Genomic DNA, 19319 nt, shown 5'->3' with positions numbered 1-19319 from the left:
CCTCAATCACCACTGCTAGCTTAAAGGGCTGGTTTGAAATACCATTACCTGGTTTAAACAGAACAGCCCGAGAGCTGCCCACTTAATTCCCCAGCAGTTAGGGAGCAAAGGAGTTTCAAGGCGGAAGCAGAGCCCTGCAGTCCTAAAACTCATTGTGCGAACCCAAGTCACCATAGCAACAAGCTTTCCGCAACTCCCACTCAGGTGTAGACCTGTTTGCAGCATTTTCACCGACTTGGAACAGCCAATTTTATCTGCAATATGTAAATGAAGACTACAGACCCCATTGTGGGTGGGAGATGTGTATGTCTATGTGCTAGTGGGGGTAAGATTAATCTCCTAATTAGATATCCAAAATCTCTTTTGAATGTCATTCACCAATAAACGAGACTTAAAGGTAATTATCCTCCTTCATTTTCCTTAACAAAATACACTTTTGCCTGTCCGTTTTACCTCCAACCAGCAGGAAAAGGATTTATATACAGTATAGCTGATTTTTATTTTCTCTGGCACTAACCAAAAGTTAGAAAGGACTAGTGCACAATGTCCAGGCAACACGGACAGGTGCTTGGTTTCTCAGTCACATCTTTAACTTCTCTTACCATCTATAAACGACTAGTTTAAAAAACAGTTTTTACAAGCTCTTTCAGTAGTTCCCTGAAAGACGATGTCTTATACAGCACTTTGTCTTGTATTTTTAATTGAGGATATTTTGTGGTATGACTGAAGGAATGTCTCAAATCTGACAGAACAAGGAAAACTACCACATGAGGTTATATTTCACCAAAGATTTTGTTGAGAGCTCTGAAAAATCTTGTTTTTCGTTCATTTTTTGAGAGATAGTTCTAAAATAGCAGCCAACATTTTCATTAAAAGGAGAATTCCAGAAGGCTGTGTTCCTACATAAAAATCAGAAAAATGTTTAAAACAAATGTTCCCATTAAAGAAAAAAAGGTTTGAACTTTACAAGCAAGATGGCAGGAAGCAATTTCAAATTCCAACAACGCAGCCCGACTCCCTCACAGAAGGAGCTAACAAGGCCCATGGTCTGTGTTTTGAATATCCCAAATCTAAAGTGCAGAGATATTTTGTCTGCTCTCCAGTAGGAAAAGACCCATTAAAACAAAGATTTTAGGAAACAAGATTAAATCTGATCAATTAAAATTCCTCCCTTAAGTACACAGAGGCTCATTATAAACGTTTAGTGGAGACTCCCCTGACACTGTAATAATACTTCTATTTTAAGCCCACTAGCTCATTTCAGAGCAGTTCTGAAGAATGTTCTGGAACCAAAAAGAAAATTATCTGATTGAAATCCGGTTTCTTCAGGCTACGTGCTGCTGAGGTCCCAGTTTCACAGTGATGTTTTCTCATTAACCATATCACCCCTTCATAACAAAAAAAAACAACAACAGCTAAACAAATTCACACAATCCCAATGTGCACTTTTATGATTCTACGCAGGGTTTAAGATGAAAATAGTCTTGACCACAAACAGAAACAATCTAGGTTTTCTACTGTATAACAGGATTGTCCACACTGATCAGCTTGGCTGGTGAAGAAAATGAGTTGTGATTTCTTACTTTGCAAAGATTACAGAGCCTACTCTTATTAAATATATTAAAAACTCAACTTAATTAGGCCAATTAATTTGTTACTGAACAACATATGGCACATTATTTTATAGATTGTGTTTGTGGACAAAATCAGATCTTGCACAGAGACCAAATTGAAACAGTTAGGAATAATGCCATTCATAATGAAATTCAAACAAATGCATTTACAGTAGTTGGTTTTGGAAAAGATAGCACATGCTCACTAGAGCACAGAAGCCAACAGGATCTGGTGCACAGCTCTACAAAATGAGGGCATGCTAATTACGTCCTGCTTTAATGAAATGATGCTATATGGTACGTCCCCGTAATAGTAAAAGTTCTCTTAGCAATTGAAACAAAGTCAAACAATCTGATGATAATCCAATTTGCGAATTGCAGAGGGATTGGTATTCATTTCAAGCTCTTCTGACGAGTAAAATGGAGCCAAGCTGCAGTTGGAGACTCCTCCTAGTCAACCCTACCTTTGGGCTGCGGGCGAGCCACCTGGGTGGGGGTCCAGGGGGTGGTGGGAGAACATTCGACGGGGCTGTCCGCAGATTTGCTGACCGGCGTGGGTGGTGGGGTGTCATAGATGTAAGACCCTGCTCCCCCGATATTAACACCTGGGGAACAGAGAGAGAGCAGCCAGGTGACACTCCAGCCTAGACCCCACACACATCTCATCTGCGAGGGTTATAATGCTGTATGTTGTAAACCTGGAAACTACCAGCGGCTCAAATCCCAGAGAAATCTGAATTTATTCCCATTAAGAAAACTACGTGTGAACTACTTGAGAAGTACAGCAAATTGTTTCATCTAAGTACTGTATCTTACTTATTCCATGTTCCTCATCTGCGATGTCCTCCTTTTTGTTAAGATGTTACACCTTTTTAGCCAAATTCTGGACAACAGGAAATTCTGTGGAGTGGAAAATTTGTATGGAGAGGGGATTGCAGTTTAGGGGTAACTGAACTTCATGTTAAACCCAGTTTTCACTCATCACAATAACACAATCAAGCTGCACGTCCTGCAGACACACCATGCACAGTAAGTAGCAAACGGCAATGCAAATAATTAGGAACCATGCAGTGCATCATGAGGCTTTAACTCGGAAGAAAACGCCATCTAAAATCATGCTTGTGAATTTCTGGCATCTGGCTTCACTGTATCCCAGCATCCTCCTCACACAATGAAGGTCAGCAGTAGTCTGATGTTTTTACAGCCAATGACACCAAGTAATGGTTACTTTCCAGTTTACTTTCAGAGTCATTGAACTTTAGCACAGGCTCCATTTGTAGCTCTTTTCTTTCTCAAGGCTATTTTGCCATACAGTATATTATTTTAATTGTGCAGAAGGAATACTGAGTTAAACATACAATGAGAGGATGTCATCACCCCAATTATTTATCTGTTTCTACTAGCTATTTGATCCCAGGATCTCATTCAAACATTTCTTGAAAGTTACCAGGGTACCAGCTTTTAGAGATTTTAGAGAATGGCACCATTACTATGTACCAACTATCCAGAGGTTCTCAAAAATGAAAGTTTAACATAGTGCTATTTGTTTTTCTTGTGTGATGATGTAAATGGGCTGATTATGATGACTGAGTAATGGATATTAAAGTTCAGGGAACAGACTTTCAATTGGACTGTGTTCATGAGTTGTGCATCACAGGGTCTCCCTTTAGGCCTGCATCTTTGATTTATACCACTAATCTAGACTCTGGTATAGGCAAACCTGGCAAAACGCACTGAAATAAGGGAATCGATGCTTTAGAAATCTTAATGCGGACAAAATAGTCTATCACCACACAGTAGTACTCAGATACATAGCAAATTAAATTTCATGTCACCAAGACTGGTGAGAAAGGAGGAAGATACATTCTGTTTATAAGAAGTTGTGTTTGTGGGCAAACCAATGACTAGGATGGAAAAAAAAGACCAACGAAAAATTATTGTATAGCGGAAAAAAACACAATTTAAGTCAAAAGAAGGCATGTTAAAATAATACCAAAGGCAAAGGCAAGACCTCATGCAGTATATGGAGTCCAGAATTTTGGGCACCGTGTTAGAAAAACGACAACACTGCCCGGCTAGGTTAAAGCCAATGAATTCCTTTGTGAAGAAAGGATTATAATACCTGTATCGCATCCCCCTCGGTCCTAAAAAGGGCTTGACAGTCTGCCTAGAGGGTTTCTTTGGACAACAATGAAACAAGGACCTGACATGTGGAAACTAAGGAAGAGGGCATTTAGGACTGAAATTGAGAAGCAATCATTTATACCAAGTGTAGAGAGAGCCCTTGGTGTAAACTGATCTGCCATGTTGGTGAATCCGATTCCCTGTAATCCTAAGGGAAACATCTGGAAAAGAACTTGAATCAAGAAGCTACTAGCAAGCAAGTGACCAAGGATTGTAGTTCAATAAAACCAGGTTTCCTTTGAAACTTCTTTAAGAGAATTGCCCAACATTGTCAAACTCATTTCCAGATCCTCGGGATATAATTTTTCAAATTATTGACTACAACTTTTCCCAGGCCCCAGACTGTTTCTCCACCCCTCAACATGTCTTTAACAAGTGCAAAGCACTTTTTTTAAAAAGCATCTTAAATATTTCAAACTGGGTGAATTAGAGTTATTATGCAAGAGTTGGAAGAGAAAACAAAAGCTTTAGCAGTCTTCAAGACCAAAGGCGTGATGCAAATACATTCTAGGATGATACTTTAATTAGGAATGATTAAATTTCCCATTGTCATCCACTGAGTCAGCAATGCTGACAATGCCTGCATAATGACATTTCATGCCACTGCAACTTCATTGAATATTTCTCATTTGGGTTGTGCACGGCATCTGTGAACATTCAATACATACATCAAATGCAAATTGAATTGCGAATTCCAAACATATTTAAACAGTGGGTCGACAGTTTAAATATTCTGCTGTACCAACCAGTTTTTCCAAGCCTCAGGGCGTATCGTGCCATAGGACAGATAGCCTGTCACCTGGAAAAGGAGCCTGACTGGTTTTCAAAGGGCAGGAATAAAGAAAGAATGAGAAGCAGGCATGCAAACCAGCAATAACTGTTGAGTATATTTTATATCATAACAGTGCAACTTCATCCTTCCAATTACAGTGAAGTATTTACTATAATAAGCCTCAAGTGTCTAATTTGTTACTATTTCACATGGTAAATTATCTTTGTTCTCTCAAACATTTCTCAGATTGTGGTCTATAAAAGTGCTTTCGTCTTGGTAAATGCTATACTGTTACTCCCCATGGAATGTTAATGGCAGGTTTGTCTTTTTTATTGTGGGGGGGGGGGGGGGGAAACGTACTGTAGGTGTGCCACAGGAAAACAAAATAGAAAAGGAAAACATAAAATTGGCAAATCTAACTGAGTACTTTACTAAAAACTCCATTTTAGAAATTAACATCTTTCACCAGGGCATTGCCTAGTACATAGGACAATCCCAGAATTAATAACACACAAAGTACATATTAACTGAGTTAGGAGAGACACCGATTCCAAGGAAGGTTCTGGTCTGTCAGTTAAGGATCTAGAAAGACCCCTTGACTAATCCTACACAACGTCCGCAAGACGTTTGTTTTTAATGGGTCACTTGACTTCCAGTCAGCATTCAATCAGCACAAGAGCTGAACTGTGTTCTAACAAGGGTTTTATAGAGATGCACCTTGTTCAAAGGCCTCGAAATCCAACGTCAACAGGGAGACAATCTGCTTTTAGGCTGTTGAGGGTGTGGGATGTAAACAAGAACAGAAACCAAACAGACTGAGGCACAGGGGGGAAAATGCCCAAGAATGTCACACCAGCCTGTAGTAAAAGGCATCATGCGTCATTCCTCGCTTCCAGTTTAATTAGGACCACAGTCTCTCACAAGAGGTTTCCAGTTGCTCAACAGCTCAACACAGGAGCTACATTCACACAAATATGCAAAACCACATGCAGTTGCACTTGATCAAATCAAGATCTCATTTGCATGTGGTCTTCATTCATGGGCAAGAAATAGGCTTCTCTATAGAAATCAGCAATGAGATAAAGGAAAAGATGGCACTTTCTGGGTGGCTGATACGGTAAGTATGAATTGTCCTGCATGCCAATATCCTGAAGAAAAGCCTTGTGTTGCTCTTACCTTTGGGCCCAAAAAGAGTTGCATAGCATGGCTTGTGGCAATATGGCATTCCATCATGCTGTAAAATGAAAGAGGAAAACATTTTAGAATTTCTTTCCAGATGTGATGTTGGTCTAACAAGTGATATTTACAGCTGTTCAGCCTGGTGAACCATTCCTTGAAATAACCCACAACTTTCAAAAACACATAAGAAGACTACTTTTCTATTTATGTATTGCCATCAATATACAACATCGGCAGGGAGATCAAAAACCGAAAAGTGCAATACAGAATATAGGTGTTTGCAGACAGACTTATTTCTAATTTAACTTGATTATGGCCATAATAAAGGAATAGAGGCAGTTTCCTAGCACTTGGGAACACCAGCCTTTTCTTTTCAAAATCCACAACAATAGTTTCAAATTGATGGACAGACATTAAACATGTTATAGAGTCTTATAAATAAATTCTATTTATAAATAAATATTCATAAATATTGCCTCGTCATACAACTATTGACCAGAACAGGGTCACTAGTTGACCAACTGGACAATAATTCCTCAAACAAGACCTATTTCAGTCTCCGGATGGAACTAGCTTTTTGAATGATGTGACAAGCATTCTGTGAAAACTCTGCCAAAAATTCCTTTCAAACACTTCTCTCATCTCGATATTTTTAGCAAACGGTTTCCATATGCTCTTCACATTCCAAGGCCCTAAAAGCAATAAAATATTTGTATTAAAAACTAATGTCGGAGAAGCAGCAGTCAGGAAATTAATTAAAATCCTCAATGCTCCATAATGCGACCTCCTACCCTCGCAATTTCTTAAAATAAATGCTGAATATCAGCTCACAGACTCTTAAAGAGAGAGTGAACAGTTCTTCAGCACAGTGTTACATAACTGGAAAGTTATGTTCAATTACATAATTGAAAGACAGGTGCAAAATTTCTTAATACAGAGATGGCCAATACTGAAGAATAAAGAATAAACCACCAGCTCTTACAGTTACCTTAAAACTGTAATGTTGAAAGACTTGGACCACATGTGAGTTTTAATCAATTTAGTGCCATAATTAGTTCGATTTGTTCTTGAGAGCAACACATTTCTAAGCTACTTAACTGAACTACAACCACCATTGTTTCAAGCAAACTGATCATTTACTGAAAGTGCGACCCATAAATCTAACTGGACTGTTGCTTTCCTGGACCAGTGTTCGCCACACCTCAAATACAGTGTGTGACCTGTATTTACACACCACTGTTTTCATTGTATAAATTACAGCCGAAGAAGGGTGGGTTCAAATAAGATTTAAACACTTGCGACTTGTGTCACTTATGGCAGATTCATAACTCACCCTGTTCTGGGAATTCAGAGGTGTAAGTAAATATTTCATAGATTAAACACTGCCACTCGACATCTGCAGCTGCACATTGACAGACAGTACTGAAAGAGCATGCGCCATACTGCAAAAAGCTTAAAACACTCCACTGAACAGATTCATCCATTTTAAATATTTGCATACTGTATACAGCTAAAAGGGAAAAAACAGAAACAAACCGGCAATACCAATTTGATCACAACTCACATGTGTTTCAAGTCTTGACGTTGGTTTAAATTTTGGAGCGGGGGGGTGGGTGGGGAATCAAGAACGTTTAACAATCCGCCCGAGCCAATCTTCAAAGAAAGCAACACTGCTATGTGAAAACATTCCATAACCGTTACGGGTTTCCTCTCGAACACGAAGTGTGGTTTTCAAGCAGACTGCGTGTACCACAAATAAGCCATCCGCTCGATCCCTGCATGGAAGAGTTTCCCGGGGACACGCTTTACACCGCAAAACTCACAGCGCTCTAAAGCAAAAACAGGCACACGAAAACCAGATTGCCTTTGTCAAGACATTTCACACAGAACAATCTGGGAGAAAAAGTAGTGCAATGTGATCGTAGGGTGGTATGTTGCTTTAAGTGAAAGCAACCCAGACACCCGGGCCAGTGGTTTGGCTACAAGAACATTTCAAGAATTCAGTCAGTCGGCTGGGCCCGTGAACAAAATCGGTACCATAACTTACCCCAACATCCAAATATTAAAGTAAAACAGAAAAAGCTTTCAGCTGACTCGGGCAGAACACTGTTAAAAATATTACAATCCAATCTAATGGGTCCGTCTTCCTAAAAGTGTTACCTCAGATATTGTAATTACCGTGCCTACATTGTCTTTACCTTATGCCAATCGATGTTGAAAAGCTATAGCCTCAGCTTATCCGAGGTAGAAAATACTCGGTGATTCTGTGCATACAACCATTTTATAAACATTTGAACCAATCAAGTACAGCAATGCAGAAGCCTTTGTGGATTTAAGCAGAGCAAAGAAAGTCATGTCCACCGATAATAGCCTATGGCGTCTCAAGGTACTCCATAAAAAACTCCCAGCGGCTTCAAAGAAAAAGACAGCTCTCCCCCTCGGGGGCAGCAGCTTGTATTGCCTTGTCCTTCTCGAGCTTGTGCCCATTCTGGGATGGCTTGTGCGCGGGTGGCTGCTTATTGTCACTCTTAAGCTTATCTGGAATAGACAGACATGCAAGGTGATGTCAGGGCTCAGACCGTCAGGAGCTAGATAAGGACGCGCCCAAACATTCTCCCCATACGCCAAGGTCATTCAAAGGTGAACCCTCTTTCATTTCAGTCCAGAATGAGGACCTGCTCCTACTCCGTTTGGTACTAACTGCTAGACACTGATGCACTGCTCAAACTAAATCTGACCTGCAGGGGTCCAGATGCTTTCATTTAAGAAAGCAGTTTCTTTTAAATGGTTTTTAGCAGATCTTTTAGAACAAATGTTTAATACTACAGTATGTGCACTAATTCCTGCTTAGTTATATACCGCTACTCAAGTTAGAGTAGTGCCAAGTATCCTAGTCTTCCATGCAGGAGACTGGGGTTCAATTCCCCAAGAAGAGAGAGGTTTTCTATTTTGGAGGTGGCATGTTGTCAGTGTGCGCTACTGCCACACAGCTCCAGGGTTTTTGGGCTGGACTCCAGGCTAGGATACCAGTACTGGAAGGGTGTACCCAGTACATCTGGACCAGGCAATGGGACTGGAGAGAATTCAGAGCAGATTCCTGGGCTCGAAGGAGTGGTTCTCATGTATGGATGTTCATGCGTGATGTTCACCATGCATTACATAGCACACAGTCTACAATTCCAAGGATAAAGAAACTCAGGACACATGGAAATTCTTAGTCCATTTGTTTCCCCAACTTTGGGAAGTGTCCAGCAGAAGAGCAAACATATGAAACCCCCGTTAATCAGCAGCAGACAGATGAACATCTAAATCAGCCCTCGGCATTAAAGATGTCTAAAAATAGAAGTTTTACAGCATCATATATGGCTGTCATTTTTCACAAGACTCAGTAATTTTGTGGAATCTGACAGCCAGTCATAATGATTACAGTCTTTTTTTACATACAGCCACAGCCTTCAGTCTAGGCACTTCACAGTTTAAGTGATGGACTGTAAGGCTAAACATTAGTTTTGAAGATGTTCACTTTTATGGATGTCTAATTAACATGGCTGGGAAAAGAACTTTTAAGGCAGGAATTCACATTGTGTAAACAAACACTATCTTGAATCATGCAATTGCCTTAACACAACCAGCCCTTGAATATTCTGGTTCTGTTTTCATCTCGGTAATCAAGAATTTAAATGAAAGTTTCTGTTCTGGCTGGTGCTTAAGGTATTTCCAGCAGCTATATTTTGAACTCTTCTTATTGAGGATCACATTTTGTTAACTGTGCAACTGTGGAAAACCCATCATGTTAAGGCAGTATTTTCTGTAGGCAAAACTGCATGGCTCTGTGAAGCTGGGTTCTTTAATGTTAGAAAAAAAGTTTTCAATGGAAAGATTTTTAAAATAACACTAAATTTAAACAGAACACACACTCTGTAAGCACTCTGTAAAGACTGCTGTGATAGCTACATTTCTTACATTTTGGAAACTATTTCCTAAAAGTCTGCTTTATTCCAGCTTCCAGAGTTCCCAAACAAGGGAGCACTTATATAACAGCTGATTGAGATCCACAGGGAGGAGGAACACTAGCATCATTCTGATCAGAGACGGCATTGTGGGTTTGTACACAAAGGCCTAATGCTGGCAGAATTCTGACGAGACTTCAAAAAGTCTCCAAACAACCAAAGGTATTCTGAAGAGACAATCCCACACTCACTATTCAGAAACACCCTGTGACAGCTAAGAAACCCGATCTTATGACCAAGAGAGAAGAGAGCAAGGCAGCCATTCTGACCAACTTCTAGGGTCATTATTCACAACAAAAACAAGGTGACCCCACAACTTACAGGGCCGATGGCCCTAGACAATTAACAAAAACAAAATGAACAAAAGGTGCATAAACTGCAACTGAATCAAGAGCAATTTTGAATCAATGCACCTAGTTTAAAGCTCAGCTATCTCGAGTAGTCCAACACTCCCTCCAATGGAAATTAATTTCTTAAAGATTCTTGGAATGGATAATCTAAACCACATTCACCATTTGCATTATGATATAAACTGCTTTATATTACTTCAGATTATATTATGTCAAATATTTTGGGGAACATAATCAGATGAATTCTGAATAGAAAAGTTATTAATGAGAGCAGTTTAATTAGAATGCAGATTAAATTTGCAACATAAACAAAGCCTGCTATATGCATGAAATTAATCTGTGATAATTCAAAGTTTGATTTTTTCCTCCATAGTTTTTGTAACCGGAATGAAGGTGATCCTTTCCAGAGACTGATAATGTTATTTCTTGATGGGATATGACCTTTGCCATTTCAGAAGTCCTTCCCATGCCTCCCAAACTCTCAGACTACAGAAACAAGACTCCTGCACCTATTACTACAGAAGATGCAAAACTACTTGGCTAAACTGAACTATTACCAGTAAAGGTTCATTGAAACGAACATCCAAAATGCTCTGTATATCCTTGAGAGAGTGGCCGGGATAAGAATGTGGCAATTAAGACATCATGGTAAGTGATGAGTTCACAAAAATGGCTTTCTTCAGATACCACTTTTCAGAAATACCACACTACACCAGCTCTTCTTCACATTCTAGTACTGGAGATCGTAGAGAAAAGTGCAAAAGGCAAATCTCATCAAATAGGTACAGTAACTTGTGCTATAACACACCTGTGCATATTTAAAGGACAACAGCTGCTGCAATGCAGAAAAAGTAAACAAAAATTATTCTGAAAAAATTCTAACATGTACCTCAGATGCCATCATGAAACCAAACACACTGCAGCTTTTAAAAACCTTTAAACATTTCCAGTAGGGAGTTCCTTCAGTAGTGAAGACTTCTTCTTGGGCTACTGCAAAATGAGAAACAGTCTCCGATTGTTTTTTTAGGATTATGTGTTCTGTAAATAACAGGCCCCTGTATTACAGCTTCCAGCTACAGGCAAGGTGGCTGAAATGGAACCCAAACACTTATGTAACTTTTGCTGAACATTTGGTTGTGTAAGGTTCTTCTTCCACTGCTTTAACTTCCAATCAACAGCACTGCGAAGGTACAGTATTTCAATTCATCAGAGATTGTGAAACCTGCCTTTTTTTTTCCAGTCAGTCTCCCAGTTGACAAGTGCTGGGAGAATCTGATACTTCAAAATGAGGTCTGCTGTGCCATCGAAGTGCTAATGAGTCTCATTTTAAATCCTAGCCCTGATTCATTAAAAATTAACAGGAATCAGCTAGTAGCAGACCTCTTTGCATGCTCGAGGGACGGCAGTGTACTGCAAGCATGGCAAAAATAGAACTCCTGGATTTGTAACGGGCAGGTTTCGGATCAACGAACCAGAAAATGCTCAGGGTTTTTTGGCGCAGGACAATTGAACATGACATTTACCCCACTGCATATCACACGTTGTGCAGTGGAGCTGGATTCCTGCAGTCAATGGACAGGTATCAGGTTAACCGAGGCAATTGATGGCATTTTTACACTTCTTCAGCTCATGGCGATGTCAAAGGAGAAAAGGTTACATGAGAACTTGGATCTCAACTGAACAAAGGCCACCTGGCCTGCCTTGACCATTACGTTTTAAGTTTATTGATCCAAGAACTTCTGTTTCTTAATGGAATTCGGTTTTCAGAATTAAAGCCCTTTCCAATACCCACAGCCCTCAGAGAAACCCTCATACTTCCGAACATCTGACCTGTAATTCCCCAGTGGAATTACTCACAGATCTCAGATCTAGAACCAAAATCTATACTGGAATTTGTACCATCATCCCCTACATGACTATATGTACCCAACTATTGTTCTGGACGTGAAAAGAACACTTCAATTTCTAAACCTTGAGACAAGGATGGACTATGACAGGTGGCCCCCTGGCCATTTGCTTCTAGAACATTCATTGCATAAGTAAATCCTAGGAAGGACGATTCAGATATGGCTTGATGGGTGTTACTATTGGGAACCTCATATTTGCAGTGCTTTTCTTCCATTTGCTATTGGAACCAAGTGGGACTTAAGCTTCCGTTTCTTGAATTCCATGCCAGGTAAGACAACCGCATCAGGGTGCTTGGTGGCTCCAGGTTCTACATTGTCAGCTCTCCCGGTTATTATGTTGTAATATGCACATGAAGATTCATGTGACTACTTTACAGATTGTTCCAGTTGATACCACCCCCATTGAGGTTCTAAAAACAGCAGTTCATTCCCCACCTGACAGTGTAGCTAACTGATGTGGGAACAGAGCCAAAAAGCTACAGCATGGACCTACATGACACAAAGAGAAATGGAATTAATATTGACTAATTTAAGTGATCAGCTAAAAGGTTGGAAAGACCTGCTTTGAGCACATTTTGGAAGCTGAACCATGCTACATTTAGGTTTTTATTTGATTTTTTGGGGGGTAACTCAAGAAGGTAGAACTCCATTACCTTCTTTGCAAGAATACATTGGATGCACAAGTCCACTCCATTGGTAATGTACTGTATAGGAACCACTCCGAAGCAGAAAAATGACTCTACATCAGGGGGTGTCTAATCCTGGTCTTGGAGAACCAGTGCCTGCAAGTTGTCAAAATCTCTTTAAAGCAGCAGCACCTGGAGAAGTTGTTTTTACATTTGTCCAGTTAACTTGGCATTAACCAGCTGGTTTAGCTCATTAAAAAGCCAAGTTAACCCAGAGACACCCGGACTGGACACTCCCTATTCTACAAGCTTCCATCTTTAGGCTCTCTAAGGCTGTGAGCCTAATTAGCACTTCATCTTGTCAAATCTTGAACCCAACCTACAACAAAACGTCATTTCATGTCAAGAAAGCGGGGAGTACAGCAGGAGAAACCTCCAGAAAACTCTGAAAGTGCACAGAACTGAGGCATTTCCTACCTTTTTAAAAAATGTCTGTCTTAAGGCGACACAAAAGACTTCATCCACATTGCTCAGTAACATCCCCCGAGCTGCCCACTTGTGACCAGGATAATTTAGAAAATGAACACTGTGAAGTTAAAGCACCCCCGTATTTACATTTTTTCATAGTCTGCATAAGTCGTACGTGACGCACAGACAACCACACAACGGTAAAGGAAGCATGATGCCAAGAACAAGGACACCAGATTCTGTTTGATCAGGACGGTGTGAGAGGAAGTGCTGAGCTTACAGCCCATAGGATTCGGCCCCTACTCTCCCAGCTTTCAAACACCTCTATCTCACCGGCTCGTTCCACGGCAGCACTTTCTAATTTAAGAATATGTGCTGAGTGACAGGCACATGTCTAAACGCACCTCTCGGGCAAAGCTGCTCTTTCACAACATAAAATTAATGGGTTTTCCATTCCAAATCCACACTGTCCTGGCAGGGCCCAACAGCACACTGCACCAGAAAGTCGCGCCAACAGTGTGGGAGTGAAAACTGCCAAATTTTGAACATCAGGTATGCGACCCTAAGCAAGTTCAAGATTACATAAACATTTCACAAACCTTGGAGACTGTAAAAAGTGCTTACCTAGCAAGGTTCCAAGACATAACATTGCAGCCAATAACATGCATTAGAAACTCCCACCATCAGGAAATCAAGTAATTTAAGTAAAAAAAATAAACTACAAAGACAACAGTTTAGATTACGTTATGTACAGTAGCAAATCACCTCAAATGTCATAATTACAACCGATTATCTGGGTAACTTCCAAGAATGAACACTTTGATATTGGGTGACTGGCCTCCTGGATGTGGTCTGCAAACAAGAGCCCGGGTTCTAGGGTTCATCATATAAGGCTGTTATTTTTAACACTTCACACCACAGCTATACTAGTGCAGGCATCCAGCTCAGCAGCCTACGCTACGTGTGACAGCTCTGTTTTTCTGGTTTTCTGCAGCTTAAGGCCTAAAAAAAAAAAAAAACAGAGCTTGCGTTGGACCATTAAAATAAATGCTTGTTTGTGAAATGAGAGCGCTGTGGTGGTAGAATAAAGAATCCCTGTAGTCCACAGCGTCTGGAGTCATGCCTCACTTGAGTAAACAGCACTTGTAGAGCAGGGTTTCCTGGCCTGCTCCTGAAGACCGGCCTCCTAAACGAGCTCTCAGATGCCTGACTGGAGATCAGTATATTTGGATACTGAGAGGCTATGCAAGGTAGAGTTGAAGGGCTGGTTCTCTGGCTCCAAAGTGGGTAGCCACTGCTGCAGATATTTACCCCCCCCATATCACCACCACCCCCCCTGAATCTCGCCTTCCTTCCTCGTGGGGCTCAAGACATCTCCCTCTCCCTGCTGTCTCCTGGGCCCCTGGTAGGGTTGAGCATCTCCAGCAGGGCTTTACCTCGGCGTGTCCGCCTGCTGACAGGGTCTTGTCACAGCGTTCACATTTCAGGCAGAATCGGTGCCAGTTCTTCCCCAGGGAACTCACTTTTTCAGCTGTCGTGTGGAGGGCAAAAAAGAAACCAAAATAAGAAGAAAGAAATAAGAAAGAGTCAGCACCGCCCTCGCAGTTCAGAATTTAGAACAGGGACTTGAAAATGATAGTGTTTCAGGTTGCGCTACAGTACATCGATGCTTTGGAAAGAACACAGGGTTTTGGGACAAGTAGATAGACTTTTCTAATGCCATAATACCCAATTAAGCAATACTGGAGATTCCTGTCTGCTCTACAGCCTGTGAAGAAGGCAGAAGACACACAGAAAATAAGAAATGCTGGGGCTCAAGTCTTTGGATTTTTTTTTTTTTTGGTGGTGGACAAGCGTTCATTTCATTCCCCCACAGCTCGGGGGACTTTGGCGTCTGATAAAATAGTCTCACAAAAAAAAATGTAGTCTATTATAGAAAAACAAGGGGAAAAAAAGGACCTTTAGTTCATTATGTTCCCAAGCCCGTTTTCAGTTCTGTAACAGGAGAATTTGGGAGGCAGACGCGTCAAGCCCCATTTTGAGGGAATAATGGAGGGATGGCCCCAGGTCTTATCAGACACAGTTTACTGAAACCAGATGAATACAGGTTAAGAAACAGGAGAAACCACTGCACCAGAAAGCTCTCTGAAGGATGAGATCTCCTAAGAAGACAAATTGTAAGTGTGTGAGCTTAATACTCTTCAGAAACACTAATACTGTGGAAGCTTGATGCGTTTAATATACAATGCAGATGTTCTATGATAAAAGCACAATATTAATATACTTCCTCAATTAGGATAACATAGGATATGAGATGTAGTCAAGTCTGATATTTCTCAGTTTCAGAGCTTTTGTTTTACTACATCCATGGCAGCTGATGGATCTAGCAAACTGGGTCTTATGTCTGAAAAAAAGAAAGCCTATAACATGTTTTTCCTCCCAGGTAAACGCTGTTTTTAAATGATTTAAAAAATATGAAAGGTTTAAGCCTCTTGTTTAAAAACAATGCCCCCCCGTTTTCAAAGCTGCTGTACTTCAATAGCAGTTGTCAGTGCAATTAACGAAATCATGTACTTTATTATTTCGAAACATACAAACCACGCCATTTCAAAACGGTTCTAGACAGCCTCAGGTAGGTATGTGGTCTGCAAGTTAATAATAAACTGTAACACCAGTCATTACTGTCCCTGTGTAATGACTATTCCTGGCTATTTCATACATGAGTAAACACTAATCAGGCACCAGCACATTTAATGCGTGAGAATGCATGTGATAGATTCTCACTGTGGGGTCTCCACACCTTCCCTGTGTGATGTGTAAGAGGCTGGGCGACATCAAGTAGGAAACCTGGCATTTGAAACTAAAAACATCTTGCATTCCAGGAAGTATTGCATCAGCTCTAGAAGGCCAGATAGCTTTTTTTCTGCAGCAAATACTTTGTTGTGATATACAAGATATTTCCAGGACAGTTTTGAACCCATTATTGATTAACTTACAAAAAAGAATTGTGAATTTGATTAACCATTCTCCTAATTCTAATCTCCTTTACTTCGCTCATCCTCTCTATTAGATTCTTTAGATCCCTATATCCCTATTAGATTAGATGAAGAGTTTTAGTTTTCCATACGCAGAAAGCTAGAACCCTGAAAGACAACCAAGTCATCTCTCAAATCTGCTTTTCTATGATGTCGAGAAATGTAAAAAATGTTTTTTTTAAAAACTGTAATGACAACTGACCAGGATGTGCTTTTTACAGTAAAAGCTCATGTAGACTACACAGTAAAAGGCTGACTGGAAAAGTCCTGCATGTTACAGTTTATATTTTAAAGTAAGGACAATACCAGCTGGACTTTAAAGTCTCAACCCAGATGGCTGTACAGCTTGATCTCATTCCATTCATTTTTTAGCAACTGGCACTCTTTTCCTTGTAGAGACCAGAATGCAGTGGAACTAGCTTCAGGAAATCTCCAGACAATGCTAATTAACTAGTATGCTTTTTGTAGGGGGGATAGGGTGGTGAGGAAGCTGCTTACCTTTAGTTTCCTGTAGCTAATCACTAAAGATGGGGTCTGGTAGATGGCACAGACTTCTAAACCTCAAAGCACCATATTCCTCTGCATTAAGGAACTGTAACCCCTCAGAATACTGACACTATCAGAAGTTTATCAGGCCTTAGAGGTCCCATTAAGAAAAGGTTATTATATTGTTACATAGTCTGCAAAGTGCCCATAGAAAGAACGTACTGTCTGCATGTTTGCTTCTTACACAAGAAAAAACTCAAGATGAATTCTAACCCCGTATTTAACTATAAAAATTCTGATCTCTCTTTAACAGGCAATCTCTATGGAAATTATCATGAACCAGCATCAGAGCATTTTGAAAATGTGGTGAACATAGAGGAGAAAGGATGTGTAATGTAAAAGTTGCTATGTTTTTTGCAGAGCCAATAATTAAAATGATTGCTTGATGTGACAACCTGACACTGAAATAATGCATAATACAAAAACAGCCTTGTGCATGTTTGATTAAATTGGTTGGGCATTTTCCTTTAGTACTAACCTTAACCCTACACAAAACATTAATGTAATGCCATCAATCTACCCATCATAAATGTAAAACCCATCACTCACAATTATTAACGGTAAATTACTCTGCACAAAAGGCCAAAGAATTTGGTTCCTCAACTCCTAGAGCATATAAACTGAAGTCAATGGTTAGTAATAAGTTAAACTGTGCAGAAACTACTGTGTGGGAAAAAGACCATAGCATAGCCCATTCATGTTTCTCATCTGCTGTACTTCCAATCAGAAAATGTTTCCCTAAAGACAAAAACATGCAGGGCCTTTGGAAAGAGAATTTGTTAGACTGGGATCATATCCTTCCATTGTTTAACACAAATGATCACAAGAACTACTGTAAATATTTAATGAAATAACCTGTTGCTTTCTGGTTTATCCATAACTTCACTCAAAGGAAAACACAAGATGTGCTCTATATGACATCCGCAGATCACATTTCATATTCGGCAATCCATTTCCTATCCACTTCATCCAGTTTGGTGCTGTGAGGAGAGCCGGAGCCTATCCCAGCAAGCAATAGGCACAGGAAGGATACATCATCGACAGGACACCAGTCAATAGCAGCATTCCATATTCTTTAACACTAAAAACTTAAACGCCCAGATACCAGTTTGTTCCATTAATTACAGAAAGTTTAAAACAAATTCTAATGTCTTTTACATCTTCACCTTTGGGTCTTTCACGTATGTGCATAGCATACGACCCTGGATTCCTATTCCAGCACAAGGCAATGTCCCCGTGTCTTTTTCCTGAATAATAACGGGCAGGCAGTCCATGTCTTTTGCTTCTATGAGCACTGCGAGCACTCTGCAACTCTCCCTACACAATTAAGGCATAGCTGAATGGCTTCCTGTCAAAAACAGCCATCCTTTGCGGTGACAACGGACTATTGATGGAGCTCCAGCATCACAGCATGTGCCAAACGGTTACATAACTTATTTGTTATGACCTATTTTAATAGCAGTTAGGAGGGTGTTTACAAGCCTTCATTCTATTGTATCAGATAGCTTGATTATGTCCGTAGCAGCACCTGATACCGCACTGGCGCGATAGACCACTGTCATTGACAATCTGCCAGCACACCAGTCTGTCTCAAACCTCCACTAAAAGCTACTTATGTTAAACACAAGCTGCAACTACTGTATGTAACGCCTAACCGTTTAAATTGTCTCAGTATTAACGTTAAAAAGCAAGCGACAGGCTTGTTCAGCAAAAACCGATTGATTCACTAATTTATTTTTGCCATATTTCTGCGACATCCTTCTGCAGCTACAACAGAGGAAAACAGCCCACGCTGTAGAAGATCTGGTGTTTCTACGGCATGCGTAGTCTCCACAATACTGTACAACAGCTCGCATTGCAGAGAGGACATTTGAAGGCAATTACTTACAAACATCCATAATAATTAAAAGATAAGAGCTGGAAGTCTAGTTTAATACGCGTCTGTCGAGCTCGATTAAAAGGGTAACCATGAACAACAAGTTTTGGACGTCAGAGCATTAAGATGAATTATATGGAAAACAAAAGACTTGAGCAACTAGGATTAGATAATGACATTACATTTTCAGATGAGATATTGTGCTTAGAGAAGAAAGCTTTAAGCAATAAAAATTTGATTTACTTCGGCTACTGAATTAAAACATACAGATAAGGATAGCTTAAAAACTTAAACAGGAAAATAAATCCATAACGCCACACAGCCCTCTCATTTTAGAAGTATAATTAAGACAATAGGAAACCAAACATTACAGCATGATCGCAGCTTGTGCCGTTTTGTAATCACTATAACGCTGCAACAAAAGTAACACATTAAAGTGGTGGGACTGCCTGCACGCCACCTTAAAAACAATAACACTCAGCCACACCAGCTGGTTTGCTTGCATTCTTCCTAACAATGTACAGTATGTGTTCATCCATGCAACACGCCGAGAAAACAAGGCAAAGTCTTACCAAAAAAGACAGGCTTTTCGCATCTGGGGCATTTGGAGGTCATTCTGCTCAAGTTTAGCCCCTGGCCACTGAAAATTTAATTCCGCCTGCTCTCTCTCTCTCCCGCCTGCCTGACGGATCTCTATCCAGGCTCCGGGCTCCAGACTCCCCAGAACTGCGCTCCGCGCCGCCAACTTATTCA

General features: G+C 40.4%; 1 protein-coding gene across 1 annotated transcript in view; it reads right to left on the bottom strand.

Moving 5' to 3' along the window:
• Positions 1 to 19319, bottom strand: part of crip3 (cysteine-rich protein 3) — a 25205-nt gene extending 5886 nt beyond the window's left edge. Inside the window, exons 1-4 of the mRNA XM_006638425.3 lie at positions 19139 to 19319; positions 14546 to 14640; positions 5746 to 5803; positions 2078 to 2218 (exon numbers count right to left, since the gene is read on the bottom strand). Of these exons, the coding sequence (XP_006638488.1) occupies positions 2078 to 2218; positions 5746 to 5803; positions 14546 to 14640; positions 19139 to 19181 (337 nt within the window). The 5' untranslated portion in view covers positions 19182 to 19319. The remainder of the gene's footprint in view (positions 1 to 2077; positions 2219 to 5745; positions 5804 to 14545; positions 14641 to 19138) is intronic.

This window comes from Lepisosteus oculatus, chromosome 17, assembly GCF_040954835.1.
Source record: "Lepisosteus oculatus isolate fLepOcu1 chromosome 17, fLepOcu1.hap2, whole genome shotgun sequence".
Classification (NCBI taxonomy): domain Eukaryota; kingdom Metazoa; phylum Chordata; class Actinopteri; order Semionotiformes; family Lepisosteidae; genus Lepisosteus; species Lepisosteus oculatus.
This window is presented reverse-complemented; position numbering and strand designations above follow the sequence as displayed.